A 15,096-nucleotide genomic window follows, 5' to 3' on the forward strand; every position below is an offset into this window, starting at 1 on the left:
TTTTGGTAAATATATTAATTGCCCTAAGATTCAGCTTGTAAACCAGCTACTAGTCAGATAGTATGGGATCATGAACGAGTACAAGCCTATCTTTCAAGGTTCTCAAATTTTAACCTATATTTGCCTCAAATAACCTTTGACTTAGCTAAAAGCATTAGCGTGAACTCAGTACATGATACACCTGCATACAAACTTCCATTCATCATTCCAATATTGAATTATCATGTTAACAGGGCTTTCAGTTTCAGATATCTAGTTACCTCACGTGGGCTTCTGCTATACTGAACAAATATATAGAATAGTACTCAATGTCAGAAACCTATATGCACAACATATGACTACCAACTTTTCCTTGTTGAGTTAGATGCTCTATGTTACTCTACTGGCCTTGAGTAGCCTTTGACCCTCAATGAAACCAACACCTACAGAAAATTCCAGTATAAATATAAAATTTATAAAATGATTCATAAAATACTTTAACAGGAAGAAGAATTATTATAAACACTTCTGTTCATACCGACCTCAGCGTAAACAATTTAGAAACCAAGAACATATGGTATAATAGCTAACATTTCTTCCTTCTACTCTGCAAATTTTGTGAGAGCAATAAGCAAAATTGATACTGACAAATGTAACATGGCAACAATAACAATAATTCACAAATGATGATGACATTAGAAAAAGTAGTAACCATGACAATGATGATGATTTGAAAATATGAATGAGCAATCCTAAATGTAACTAGAATATCACTTTTACTAGAGCAGGGTTCTCGCGAGCCCGTTTTAACCTGGCCGTGGGCGCGGTTTGAATATAATTTTGCCTCTCCCTGCATGGTTTGAAAGTTGAGCGCCCGTTCTGAACATTTATGAACCAGGAAGAGCTTGCTGCAACTTATCTGTTCCGAAAATATTATAGCATGAGGTAAATTTCCTCCTGGGTGCATAATTATAATAACAGTTCAAGAATTTTTACCAAAGGTGATCATAGTTGAATATCTGGAGTCGGCTCGGACTTGAGGGGTCTTGGATTTGGATCAGACCAAGTGGACTCGGACTTGGCTCGGACTCTGGCTAATTGGACTCGACTACAGCTCTGCCATAATTATAAAAACGATAATGGATTGTTAATAATTTACTATATGATGTTGTAAAGGTAGAGACTTAGATAGTACTCCTAAATGTAATGGATAGCATGAAACTCTTCGTTTCACTAACAAAGGGATTCTCAAATACAGTAGGCCCCTACTAGCAACATTACAATTGGAATAATGGATCACCAATACGATGCAGTGAAGTAAGGGAGTTTAATAAAGAGCATCCCTCAATGTAATGACTAGGATGAAACTCTTAGTTTCACTAACAAAAGGATACCAAATGCAGTACCAACAAGAGGATGCCCATTAGATTGAGGGTCCACTAGACTTAAGGTTTACTAGACCCAAAATCCCCTTTGTGGGTAGCATTATTGAGCGTCTAGTCAGCAGTTATTGGATAACTGAAGTATTGAAGGACCTTGGTCTCCCCTCCCAGCAGCATTACAACTGGAATAATGGATTAGTGAAACAATGTATTATTTGATACAGTGAAGTAAGGGAGTTACATGAATAATAGTTAATGCAATGAGTAGGATTAAACTATTTGTTTCACTAACGAAAATTATTCTCCAATATAGCAATATAAGAATTTGTTAAAATGGATTTTTAATAATGTATTTTATGATGCTGTGAAGGAAGAAAATTCATTAACACATTTTAATTTGTACGCATGTCATATACCTGTCCAGAAACTAAAAAGAAAAATTCAAACTCATAGAATGCCCCGTATCTGGCTCCAAGCAATAACATATAAATCTAGTTCTCATTGTATCTACAGAAGTTGTTTGTCCAATTTTAATCGAAAGCCTTTCCTTTCATTGAAAATTTTGATCTTTAGTAAAAACATTCTTCTGTCTGCAGATTTTATTGATGACAGTACTTCCTTCTCTTGTGGAGAAATTCCATTAGCTCTTGTTAATCTACGAAAATCCAAAACAACATTTCAATCATATGTCAAAGTTTCACTGAAGTACATTCCAGGTGAATATTTTTTAAAAGCATCACATTTCGATATTGACATAGTTGCAAGTGTCTTGCAAAAGGTACAAATAAACACATCATAATCAAGGTTAAAATGTGATGGTGTGTTAACACCTCAAGACTTTGCTTAACAATCCTATCTACGATTCATTCCAGCCTGCCAGATTTACAGTACATTTGGTTTTCAAAGACTACACATAAAGTCATTTCAATTTTGATAACATTCTATGATGGTGGAAGTAGCAAAGTAAAACAAACGGTTTGGCAGTGGACTTGGCGGGGAGTGGAAAGTCTTTCTTACTTTACTTTGTTAGCCGTTCCCTGAGATCGTTTACATTTCTTGAAAATAAACAGCAAATTTTCATCATCTTTGTTCGTGTTGAAACTTACAGTAAATCCATTTAATGTATAGTGTGTGGTGATCAGACTTAGGGGATATTACAAGGAAGACTTTAGAAAACTAACTTCAGGTCAAAGGGATTTAAAATATATCTCACAGTCTATATTTACTGTATATTAAGGACAACTGGGATGTTTGCAATATATGCTTGTGGGAGCTCCTTATTTCCATATAGGCCATTTCTCGCTGCATCCCATGGTCAGCATGAACCAGCAGCTCAAAGTTATTATGATATCCTGTGTCGACCTTGAAGTTGCAGCCCTGTACTTATTGCAATAAAGTGGAGCATCTCTGCTGTGGTGTTCTCATTCTGCATTCCTCAAATCGTGCCAAATTTAAGCCATTTTTCTGACAAGAGAATGAACATAAATAGGTCCAGATAATTGTTTCATAAATTGCAAGTGGAAGTTTTGACAGTGCAGTTCCCTATTTGATGTCAATACTTAGTGTACATGTTGTCAAATATTCATGTCAGTTTAGTTAATTTAGCTATCACTTGTTTCATGGAAACCGCATATGCAACAATTGAGATAAATGCCACACTACTAAGTTTGAATATTGATCTATTATTTGGTATGTAAGTTGTACCCAGGAATTTAGCATGCAATCACTTCAAAAGAACGTATCATTTGGGGTTTAAGCTCAGGAATACTGGTGTACACAGACTTTGGCATTATGACTGAGTTCATTTTTAATGTTTGGTTTCAATGATGTTGAAACGTTGCACTCATGATGGCATATGTGTGCGTGTGCGTTGGTGGGAGTACTGTGTTTGTGATCCTAGCTTGTAAACACAGTTTCTCATGACAGTATGCTTTATTGGACAGATTCCATAGTTGGTATGTACATAGATGCATCACAAGTACAAGAAGCCTATTGTTTTTGGTGAAGGTCAAAGGTAATTTAGGTAAAAATGGTCAAATTGTGAAAACTCAAATCAAAGCATGGATAGATCTATTATTTGGTATGTCTAGGCCCGTGGTTGGGTCAACAGGGCAAACTTGTGAAAACCTTATTTAACCATACATCTCAAGCCAGGGTAGCTTGCAGAGATATATAATGTTTAGTGTCATGTTATACAGCTACAGAAGGCTTTCAGTGGTCTTTTTAGATCCCCAACTGTCACTTTGAAAATGTTGTTTGTTACAGTTCTCAATAGTTTTTTGCTGTATTATTAAGATAAAATAAGTTGTACATGTATGCAGCCTACACATATACAGTAGCCTATATGTCAGATTGACAAATTAAATAAAAAAATAAAACTTATTACATAATGGAAACCATGTGTAGTGCATTTTGCATAATGGTTATCTATTTATACACCCAACTAGCTAGTATTGGATCATAGCAACATGTTACCACATGTACGCATTAAAGTATTTTGCCACACAGTACAGTGCTTACATCATACAAGGAAGTTGTTATTGTTCCATAACAACTCTGATCATACTAGCCTGTTTGTGCAGGGAGTTGTTATGGAACAACTCCCTGGTTTGTGCTATGGACATGAGAACTATCTAGTGCCTGTTGAACATTAGTCTTGTGCATTTTCATGTTACTTACTAACACCAAATTACTGCAAACAGATGGTCATTTTTAAAATTATGAAAACTGAATACAATCAAGAGCTTTTACTTGGACATGATACCCAATAAATGAAATGAAAAATGAAACTAGTTTTGTTGCACATATGTATGCTGGTTTTTATCATAAATTATTTTTATAGGAGCCATAAATTTGTTTTTTATGAAATAGGTCTGGATTCCCTTGACATTAAAACCTGATTGAAAGTTAACTTCTGTGATTGCACTAATATGTGAGACCATTGATTAACCTAATTAATAGCTTTTAAAGATAAAGAAACTGATAACATTAGAACAATTTCATAACTCATTAGTGTGAGCAAGTGTGATGATGCAAGGTTTAATGAGGTACTGTTTAGTTCCTTAAAATGCGTAGCTGGTGGTTTTTTCAACATCCTTTAATCCGTTCAAATAATGTTACATTGAATCTTTACACTTGTACCTTTCCATTGATATATCACAGACTGTGTTTTTTGTTATGGGAATCGGTAAAACTGGCTCAAACCTAGCAATTTTTGACACGGAATTTGCTCTTTTCGCAAAAACTCCTAGGTGTTCAAGTGACTGTAGGTCACCATGTGACGGCATTGTGGGACTTTGAGGAAAACTTTCGATCAAGCTATTACTTCAGCACTATTAACACTACCCCCATCATAATGTTAATATCAAAATGCCTAAATTAATGAGCCATGATTGCCTTGTTATTCTAATATGCATACGGTACTCAATTGTTTACCTTCAGCCGTGATTCACCCCATAGGTGCAGGAAAATTGTTGTACACAACTACACTGAGGCCCTGTGTGACTTAGTTCTCTGAGGCAGAACCGATGATACACCACTACTACGCACAGGGCTAAGTGATACACACTAACACGTACAGAGGATATATATTGTGGGCATTAATATTGTACCGAGACGGCAAATCTTTTCACATTTTTTAACTTTTGTAACTCGTTTATGGAATATGGAATCTATCAGGCCCTTTCTTTTACTGTAGTGGTCCGTTTGCTTGTGTATCTGTTTTTGTAGAGTTGTGACTTTCTGAAGGCCTTATTTTATGGCAGAGAGATTGAGACATAACCAAAGCTTTATATTTCGTGAAATGGTTTAAAATTGCATCGCACGAATGCAAGTTCTTTCATACCCCTAAATTGACACATCTGTCGATAAGCTTACTGTATTGAAGGCCTATGTAAACATCCATTATCTTTGGATGCTGTTTGCTATGCTCTGAGCCTCTAACCTCAGAAAGGTCAGCGGTATTATATTGAGGTAAGTTTTGTTATCTTTAGGAAGTAAGATTTCCAAATGCCCAAAAACATGCAAAAACACAATTTAATCAGCGTATACCTGAATGGATTCAAACTCATGAAATATGTAACCTTTAATTTAAAAGATCTGGAAGATCACCAGGTTGCAAAATTTGTAGATTGGCCAGTCTGTTACAAGTATATACTTTAATTGATTTATCACATTTTATTTAACTAGTATCAACACAAGCAGTAGCAGGTAGCTGTGATTTACCAAAGCCTGTAATACTAATAGGCATACTTTAGGACTATCGTTAGGCCTAGTCTACTCTAACTTAACTTAAGTCTAACCATGATCTAACTTTATTTATGTTCAGCATGAAGGTATTTACTCTAAATGTTATTAATATATCCGGAACTGTTTTAAGGAATTTACTTACAATGCGAATACTCCACCTAATTTCCAAACGCCAACTTCAAATGGGCAACGTTGATGGTAACCCGCTGCACTTTCCTTTGTAGAATACCTGGCTAGGCCCACATGCATTAGTAACGTTAAATGTAGGCTATTGTGATAGTAACGATACCATCCGATCGAGTGTCCTGTCACCTAACACAGAAAGAACCGCTTACGTATGGGGGCGTTATTTCGTTACGTTTAAATTTGCCAGTTAAAGTAGAAACTCCTATTTTCTTAAATAATCTTAATTAATGGAAGGAATAGTAAAAACGTGAAGATTTCAGTGTAATTAGAGGACCTTAAAGTTTCGGAACTATATATAGCCGCATTTGGTCAAAATCGAAGTGTAAAGTTGGGATCAACATAATTATATACCACGTATATCTACTACGTAATTCTGTTATATACCCTTCGGAATTATCTCCACTTTTGAGGGGAAATTCTACCCTTTTAATGAACGATTTTTTTTCTAGTAACTTCGGAATTGAACAGTTAATGATGTTTTCTCTTAACTCGGAATGATCATTCCTCAAAGGAAGTGAAGTTTATTGAACAAGAAGACCCTAGACTTAGATTACCTTGTGTCAGGTAGACCTATCACCGAGGTAAACCTAAGTCCCAGCTATCATTCGCTGAAGTTAACCCAAATACCAATGGGTATATATATATATATATATATATATATATATATATATATATATATATATATATATATATATATATATATATATATATATATATATATGCGTATATATTTTTATATGTATATATGGGATTGAGGTTGCTTGGGAAGAGGTGCTCGTGGATAACGTCATTTCTGAATCAGTTTGCGGTGTTAATCATAATGCTAAATTTTCATCTAACATTTATTAGATTATTAATGCTTACAATTGAAGCCGCAACACTTGCTTGGATCACACATTTCTTACCATAGCAGTTTTGTTGGTCTTTCAATAGGTTTATTTATGTATACAACCGTATATATCTATTCTCACCTTTTATCATTCTTCCACGTCATGCACGAATGAAGAAAATAAACTGCTATTATAGTACAAACTATAAATCTTTTCACGGCATATACAAGACAATTGATCGATTCCGCCGTGCAATAGGGAATGCAGGTTCAAAGTTTATAGAATAATACAATATTCTCTAGTCGCACCTTAATTGTTGACGAAAGCAGCCTTTTTAACACTTCACACGCAAAGGGGAAGCGAACTTTACACCATACGTATATTCATAACTAAACAGAGAACCAGCCTAGGACACATACTCGTGTCACGTTAAGGCATAATATTTAGTACGCCAACATGGATATCATGAGAAGTGTATCGTTTATATTATGTGGAATACTTATATTGAGTGGTGATGTCGTATCCGGACAAGGTGACAAATACTTCCTTAATTTTTAAATGATTATTCTTTGCATTCTAGCGTGCTTGGAAAAGTTTCACCACATTAATATGAAAAGTAATAGCTATAAGGGAAATCGCAGCCTTGTATAATCATATATCACTTCCCACCTGTTTCTCGATCAATACCTTCTGCTTACTAAGTGTATGATGTAGCCTGTTCTCAAAAGCAGGTAGAATATCAAAGAGCTTAGGTTAATCTAGTGCTTTCGTTATAATAGTGGAATCCTCCTTGTCTGGCCGTTAAGGCTTGGAACATATTCTGGTGTGTCTCAGTGTTGCACGATCCAAAGACTCGATACTGTGTATAATTTGTTGGCTTCAGTAAGAAACCTGTTATGCTCACAATGTATCTGATCTTCCAGTTATCTTTATGAAGTGAGAGGTGCTTGGGTACATCGATATATATTATATCAGCAAGTCATTTCACCAATAGTATGAAGCGTTCTATGCAACATATAATTACAATTGTTTTTTTTGAGTAACCAAGAATAGGTGTATTCTCATACGTATCTCAGATGTTGGACAAGTTCGCCTTCGTGATGGTGGTTACTACTACGGGAGAGTGGAAATCTACTATAATGGACAATGGGGAACAGTCTGTGACAACAGTTGGGAATTAAATGACGCCAAAGTTGTTTGTCGTCAACTAGGCTTTCCATCAGCCGTCGCTGCTCGTACCTCAGCTTACTATGGACAGGGAACAGGACCCATTTTGCTCGATGAAGTTGAATGCGTAGGTTACGAGACACGACTGGAGTACTGCACCAATGAAGGATGGTATATTCAAGATTGTGGGCATTGGGAGGATGCTGGTGTAGAATGTTTAACCGGTAAACTATTTATACATATAAAATGCTGATGTACTGTTAAGGTTTACCGACAAAATGATATTAGACAGTTTGCCTATTAGGAGAGTATGCGGTATAGCAAAGAGTGTAACGTCACCATTTAATACCAAATATAACAGAAAAGTTGGTTGATGCGGTATTTTGTGGGAGTTTGGTGCGTTTCCTGCATGGCAAAGTAAGCCCAGTTATAACAGAAATGCAAGTCAAATAACTTAAATAGCGTAGTTTATTTTATTTTATTTGGAATGGTTGGGTGGGGTTCACCCTCGTCCAAGAAAAAGGAACATTCTTATCTAAATCATGACGCTGTTTCACGGTTTCAGTAGGACATGTCAGTTGTATGTTAAATGTTTCTACATAAACGCATAGCCAAATTTTCTTATTCACTTACTGCTTTCTGTGACTAGCTAATAACCGACATGTAATACAGTGGGGATAAGATAATGTATGCTGTCGATAATTTGTGCAAGAGTTGTTCTAAACTTGCATCCCACCTCACAAACCTTGTGGCACTGAACTGAACTGTGGGGTGAACTGAAGGGTGGGGTGGGGTTAACTCTCATCCCAGAATAAAGGAACATTCTTACCTAATTCATGACGCTGTTTCGCGGTTTCAGTAGGACATGTCGGTTGTATGTGTAATGTTCTACATAAAAGTCGATAATTTGTGCAAGAATTGTTCTAAACTTGCGGCCCACCTCACAGACCTTGTGGCACTGACCTGGACTGAACTTGGTGGATTAGTGAGCATAAATGGGCACAATGAGGTAACACATTTAAATAGGGTGTATACATGGTGTATGGATTGTATGATGTCAGTCTCTGAAAAGTTATACCTTATTAATAAATGTTACATACACAATGTCGGGTGAAAACGTCTCCTAAACTGTCAGCCTGATAGTTGTGAAATTTAGTATATACGTACCTTACTACTGCCTTACTCCCTATCAATAATTATGATGTATTCAGGAAGTCCCTTAGTTAGTTATATAAGTGTTTATTTGTAAACAACACTTGACACATGCAGGCACCGCTTTGCCGGCTGTACAATATGTTAGTATTTGAAACAAACTATTCAAATTATATATTTCAGTTTTTAAGTATGAAGTATTAAATGCACCCTCCCCTCCCAGTGTTAATCGGGGAAGTGTAGGGGGCAGAATATCTGACACTTCATCGTAGGCTTTTGCAATGAGAATTTCTAACTTCACTGATCTTCGTTTTCATAGATGCTTTTTACTTTTCCCTCGGCAGATATTTACATGACATCTCCATTTCCCCGGGGGATCAACGGTGATGTCAGACTGACGGGAGGATCAAAACCAAATGAGGGACGTGTGGAGATATATTATTATGGAACATGGTACACAGTCTGCGATGATAACTGGGATAGCGCGGACGCCACGGTAGTTTGTCGACAACTTGGATACTTAGACACTGCCCAGGCAGTTGATCATGCTTACTTTGGTTCTGGGTATCTTGATATTCTTCTCGATGACGTAGAGTGCTATGGATGGGAATCGACATTATTATACTGTTCTAATGCAGGTTTGTTTCAACACGACTGTGGGTATTCAGAAGTTGCTGGAGTAATTTGTGGAAATGAAGGCAAGTGAATATTGTAAAATAGCTATATGTAAACTGTGATGAAATGATGTACGTAATTTCATAATAAATTTCAAACCACAGAACATGACGTGTGAACGGAATGCTATCTTTCAGCTTGCATTATACTTACGTATGGACAACTGGAATTGGTACGTGTAATGAACTTCATTACAACATATAACCAGACTGGAACAGTAATTAGAGGTTGACAGCATGTTTTCAAGCCCACGCATTCACACCGTTACAATCGGTTACCAACGTCAAATACTTCTATGTTTTGTCCTTGACAACATACAGCAGAGCAGTATAGCATCGCTTAGTAATTGGCAAACTTGAAGCCTCCAGATGCAATATCAAGTAAAATCTATCTGGAAACTGTACGCTACCTAAATAATACAATCGTGAAAGTTAAACACAGGAAGATAGACAATACATAACCACGAATAGTCTATGAAAGAAGTAACCGTTTGAATTGCACCATGATTGCCCAAGCCTCTCACCCTACGTGTACACCCTCTTAGTTTTACATTCATACATCATTGTATTACTACACTTGACACGGTAACACAATATAACGTGAACATTAGATTTGTTAGAAACTGAACAAACTAGACTGAAATGGTTTGGTTTTCATTTAAGTGAAAGTTAACACAAATTGTTAGAAGAATAACTTTCTAGTTCATAAATGATACTGTCAGGAAGATCGATCTTTATAAAGTATTAGTTATGTTTACATTTACATTTTGATCAATGTTGTGATAATAACCCATCATGTATCAATAGGTATTGAAGGGGATGTCCGCCTGAGAGATGGTGATTCTATTAATTCTGGAAGAGTGGAAGTTTATCACCTAGGAGAATGGGGAACAATTTGTGATGAATATTGGTCCAATGAAGATGCCGCCGTCATATGTCGCCAGCTGGGATATAGTGGTGGAGATACCTTTTACAGCGGAGCACTGTTTGGTCAAGGATCTGGGCCAATACTGGGTGATATTAGTTGCGACGGAACAGAATGGTACTGGGAAGATTGTTATTTCAGTAACTGGGCAACTTCCAGCTGTAGCCACAGTGAGGATGCTGCACTCACGTGCACTCCTTTTGGTATGTTAACGTAAACTCTACTAATGTAAAGGATAATTCTTTTATATTTTATTTTTATAAAACCCTTTAGTCTTGCCTTTCATTTTTGCTTCCCTGTATCACTGACTATAAGACGAACAATACACATACACCCAATACATCAGTGTCCAGTAGTGTAGTGAGTTATTCAAGTAACGTTTATGTAAATCATCCAATCCAAATTGATGAAACGGCCTACAATAATGAAAACAAGTATGTCTAGAGCATAAGGCAGCTTTTTAGTCTCAAGAAATTGTATGTCAAAGAATCATCTGTGAGATAAAGACACATAAAAAGTTTTTGGGACCCGATAAAGCATGGGATGAATATATATTTTCATATTTTCTACACTTCAGGAAGGGTGAATAGTCCCAAAAATTATAATATTCCGGTTACGTAATTTTCTTTGGAACCCACTTTGGTCAACGCCTTCGTTTATGCGACCAATAAATATTAACATATTCATTAACAGCTTGGATATTTACATATTTAATGATAGTTTAAAACAAGTTTATAAGTCGTAGTATTTTAAGTTAGGTGTTGCACATATGTTTCATAGGAATACATCGATCCCGACACGTAGTTTCAAGGTTTTAGTCAGATGTCATAAAGTAAAGATTGAGACATCGTTTTCTCTTTATCAGAAGAATCTCCTGTCGAAGGCAGCTTGAAACTTGTAGATGGTTATTCGGTATATTCTGGACGTATTGAAATCTATCACAATGGAGAATGGGGTACAATCTGTGATGATGATTGGGACGAGGACGACGCCCACGTTGCATGCAGACAACTTGGGTACCCTACTGTTGACAGCTATGGTGGTAGCGCCTACTATGGTGACAGATATGGCGGTAGCGCCAGCTATGGTGAAAGCTATGGCGAGGGTTCTGGTCCTATTATGTTGGACGACGTTAGATGTGATGGGTCGGAATATATGCTAACTCAATGCGGTCACAATGGTTGGTATCAGCATAATTGCGGTCATGGAGAAGACGCATGGGTGACATGTCAAATTCCAGGTTATGAGTCTTTTCAATCTGTATATGGTTTTAAAACTATGGAAGTGTGTTGATCGTTGATTTTTCTTGGCTGTCTATGTTCGTCCAGCGTTACGACTAAGCCTATCACACATAGCCTTTGTTTGATTCTTGTACAAAATTAAGATGTATTAGGTTTAATGATGGGTTTGGTAACAATATTCAGGTTTAAATTTCATTCGTTCGTTATCTGTATTTTGTATACAGTGCGACTTCATTGTGTATAGAATTTTCTTCATGTTTGTTTTTCTCATAGTTACATATTACCCCCGTCTGGTAGCTGGCAATAATTGGTACGAAGGTAGGGTAGAAGTCTGGGATGGATCTCGGTGGGAGAGATTATGCACAGAAAACTTTAACGTGAATGAGGCGTCAACAGTTTGTAAACAGATTGGATATTACGATTATGAAGAAATCTACTATGGAGATCAGTTTGGAATTAGCAACTCTCCACCATCCGACGTAAGCTTCTCCTGTGGGTCTAATGACTACAAGCTCGGAAACTGTTTAATCTTTGACGTTACAGATAGAAGCTATTGTGCAAGTGCGGCTATTCGATGTAAAATTAGCAGTAAGTTATATTATTTGTCACGTAAATATGAAACAAACTAGTATTTTTTTACTTTATGAACATAGGAGTTAACCGAGCTCAGTATGCTAAACATTGCTAATGGTGTAAATTGGCATTTTCCGAAATTGTAGCACTCTATAAGTGATGTGGCCAGGAATGAGGATAGAGTTGGCTGGGGTTAGGTGTTTGTGCTAACGGTTTGCACTCACTTTTAGCTTCTCTTAGCCTATAGGAGCTTGGTGTATAAAATTAAACAATGAACAAAAAAAGATGAAATACATATTCATTGTTGTATGAAAGTGCCGTTTGTTTTCGTAGTACGGCGAGAGAAGAATGATGAAGTATTCATATGATGTGTTTTCTTAAGTATGAATATTCATATTTCCTGGCTTCACTCTGATCACGACTTGTGAAAGTACGTTATCAGGGATAACGTTACTAAGGCTACAACATGTCATAGCAGCAGTCGTAGTGAAAGAGTTACAGTCGCGTGAAGTGTATAGTTCACTTTCACTCTAAATATATATATTCCAGCCTTTCTTTCACTCGGAACAGTCGAATTTGTGATGGTTATCAATCAAAGTCTATTGAAGTTACTGTCATTATCACTGTGTTTCCGGTTTGGATAAAGCTGGGAAAGAGAAGGACGGGGAAGGTAAGGCAAAGAAGGGGAATGGGAAGGAGAGGACATAACGAGGAAATCGAAAGGGATCAGGGAGTAGGGCAGAAATCGAGATGGGAATGATTTCAGACACATCAAAAGTGAAGTTTTGCCAAAAGCTCTGTGTAGGAATCGAGATTGGGGACGTTTTGCATAAAGTTCTGAAGGCAGTACTGAGAGTAGTAGAGGTGGCCAGTTTATTGATCCACAGGCAGTGAGGGAGTCACCATATTAACATTATATCATCTTCAGGAAGAAAAGGAATTTTAAACAAATTTATGAGACTCCCATTCCCATTGATATGATTGTCTGGTGTATGGAATTGTATACCAGCCTTCGTGATTTTAACATCTATTGTGAGACAGATGGTTTCTTTAGACAGAGAGATATTCTTAAGGAATATCATAGCACACATAAATATGAGTCAATGAGTTCATGTCTTTCTTTCCCAGAATTTTCTACATATACGTTGATGTCTGTATATACATACTAGTGTATGCCAATCAGTAACCAGAGCAGGCACATAGTCACTGGGATATTCCGGTTCTGCGAATAAACGCTGCAATATAGATGATTAATTCATATCTTCTCTCTCTATACTACGACCCGCAAATGAATATGTAAATTGTTCAATATTCAATTGCTAAGATTTCATTTCCATCAAATACTTTTAGTAAATAACATCCTGTACTTTAAGTCCATCACAGATCAAGTAAACCTATTATCGCTTAAGTTTGGTAAATCGTTATATTAATAACTGCTCTCAACATAAAGATAATGTAGTTGTAGTTTGTGCCTACATGTTTACACGAACAAAATGATTGATTTACTACTCAATGCATGAAACGTTGAATAACAAATTTCGCTTTCTTTCTTCTTCTTAGAAACGTCATTGCAAACCGGTACCATTGCTGGGATAGTGATAGCCTGTGCAATTGTAGCAGTCTTGATCGGCATAGGCCTTGTAGTCACCTATCGGTTATTTAAGAAGAACAGAGGAAGAGTTCGTACTCAACCAAACATTGCTGTAATAAGCGGAGTTGATACTCCTGCTGGACCACCCGCACCCCGGCACAATTGGACTAACGTTGCAGCACCGCCCAGTTATAATGACGTGGTTAATAACCATGCTTATTACCCACAGCATGTAGATGTGGTCCCAACAATACCAGGATTGTACCCTCCTCAATCAAACCCAGAAACGGTCAACACACAACAAGCTCCGACGGTTCATCCACCTCCGAACCCTGACTTTCTCATCCCATACCCAGTCGAAACCTCTTCTGTAACAACACAACCAGCCAACCCTTTCCAAGTGCAGGCAGGCCAATTTCCATCCGACAATGTTCCGTTAATGCTGTCCTCACAAAACCAGCCAGCAACCTAGAATAGCGGAGTGATGAAGTCTGATGATCCTCTCTACCACACCATTAAGTCAACTCCTCCTCAAAAGGAATTGACGTTCACCATTAGAATATTACGATATCCTTTTCCCATATATTTCTTCTGCAAGGATAAGCACTATTTTTATTCCATCAAAACACTTGCTGGCTCTTTTGAAATAATTTGAAGAAATCCGCGACAAGAAAGGTTTTCATGATCAATCATCTTAACTTCTCTTGATAACAAGTAAAGGAAGGAGAAATACTCTAAACACATTAAAAGTGAGCTGCAATACCACAATACTGGAAAACTGCAAACTGCAAAACGTGAAGAATTAAGATCATCAGGGATGATCGCATGCAAAAGTTGTTGATATTGAAACTATAGTTAAAAGTCAACATATAATGGTGTTTTCAAACACGATAATAAACAATAAAAAATTAAGAAAATATCCCCAATATGATAAATGAATTACTTTAAAATATTGCCTACTTATCATTTGTCAATTTTTACCTTTTGTAATTAAGTATAGAATTGTTAAACCTTTTATCTCAATGAATTTCTCATTTATTTTTTTTCAGCATTATATTCTTTTATAAGCGATGCTGAAATTTAACATAAAGTGAATTTTGTGTATGGTGATGGTGATTAAATTTAACAGTAAATGATACGAAAGTTCA

At 36.6% G+C, this 15,096-nt stretch overlaps 1 protein-coding gene across 4 annotated transcripts in view; it reads left to right on the forward strand.

Annotated features, from left to right (window-relative positions):
• The window catches only part of LOC139963182 (scavenger receptor cysteine-rich domain-containing group B protein-like), a 38,670-nt gene extending 23,632 nt beyond the window's left edge, over positions 1 to 15,038 (forward strand). The window contains exons 1-7 of one of the 4 annotated variants that reach the window (XM_071963742.1): positions 6,755 to 7,157; positions 7,702 to 8,016; positions 9,289 to 9,642; positions 10,426 to 10,746; positions 11,409 to 11,783; positions 12,058 to 12,372; positions 13,918 to 15,038. In XM_071963742.1, coding sequence (XP_071819843.1) covers positions 7,082 to 7,157; positions 7,702 to 8,016; positions 9,289 to 9,642; positions 10,426 to 10,746; positions 11,409 to 11,783; positions 12,058 to 12,372; positions 13,918 to 14,420 — 2,259 coding nt within the window. In that variant the 5' untranslated portion in view covers positions 6,755 to 7,081 and the 3' untranslated portion in view covers positions 14,421 to 15,038. Of the gene's footprint in view, positions 1 to 6,754; positions 7,158 to 7,701; positions 8,017 to 9,288; positions 9,643 to 10,425; positions 10,747 to 11,408; positions 11,784 to 12,057; positions 12,373 to 13,917 lie in introns of those variants that run through there. The other 3 variants (XM_071963741.1, XM_071963740.1, XM_071963743.1) reach the window with 3 other exon arrangements.
• The last annotated feature ends 58 nt before the right edge of the window (positions 15,039 to 15,096 follow it).

Source organism: Apostichopus japonicus, chromosome 21 (genome assembly GCF_037975245.1).
Source record: "Apostichopus japonicus isolate 1M-3 chromosome 21, ASM3797524v1, whole genome shotgun sequence".
Lineage (NCBI taxonomy): Eukaryota > Metazoa > Echinodermata > Holothuroidea > Aspidochirotida > Stichopodidae > Apostichopus > Apostichopus japonicus.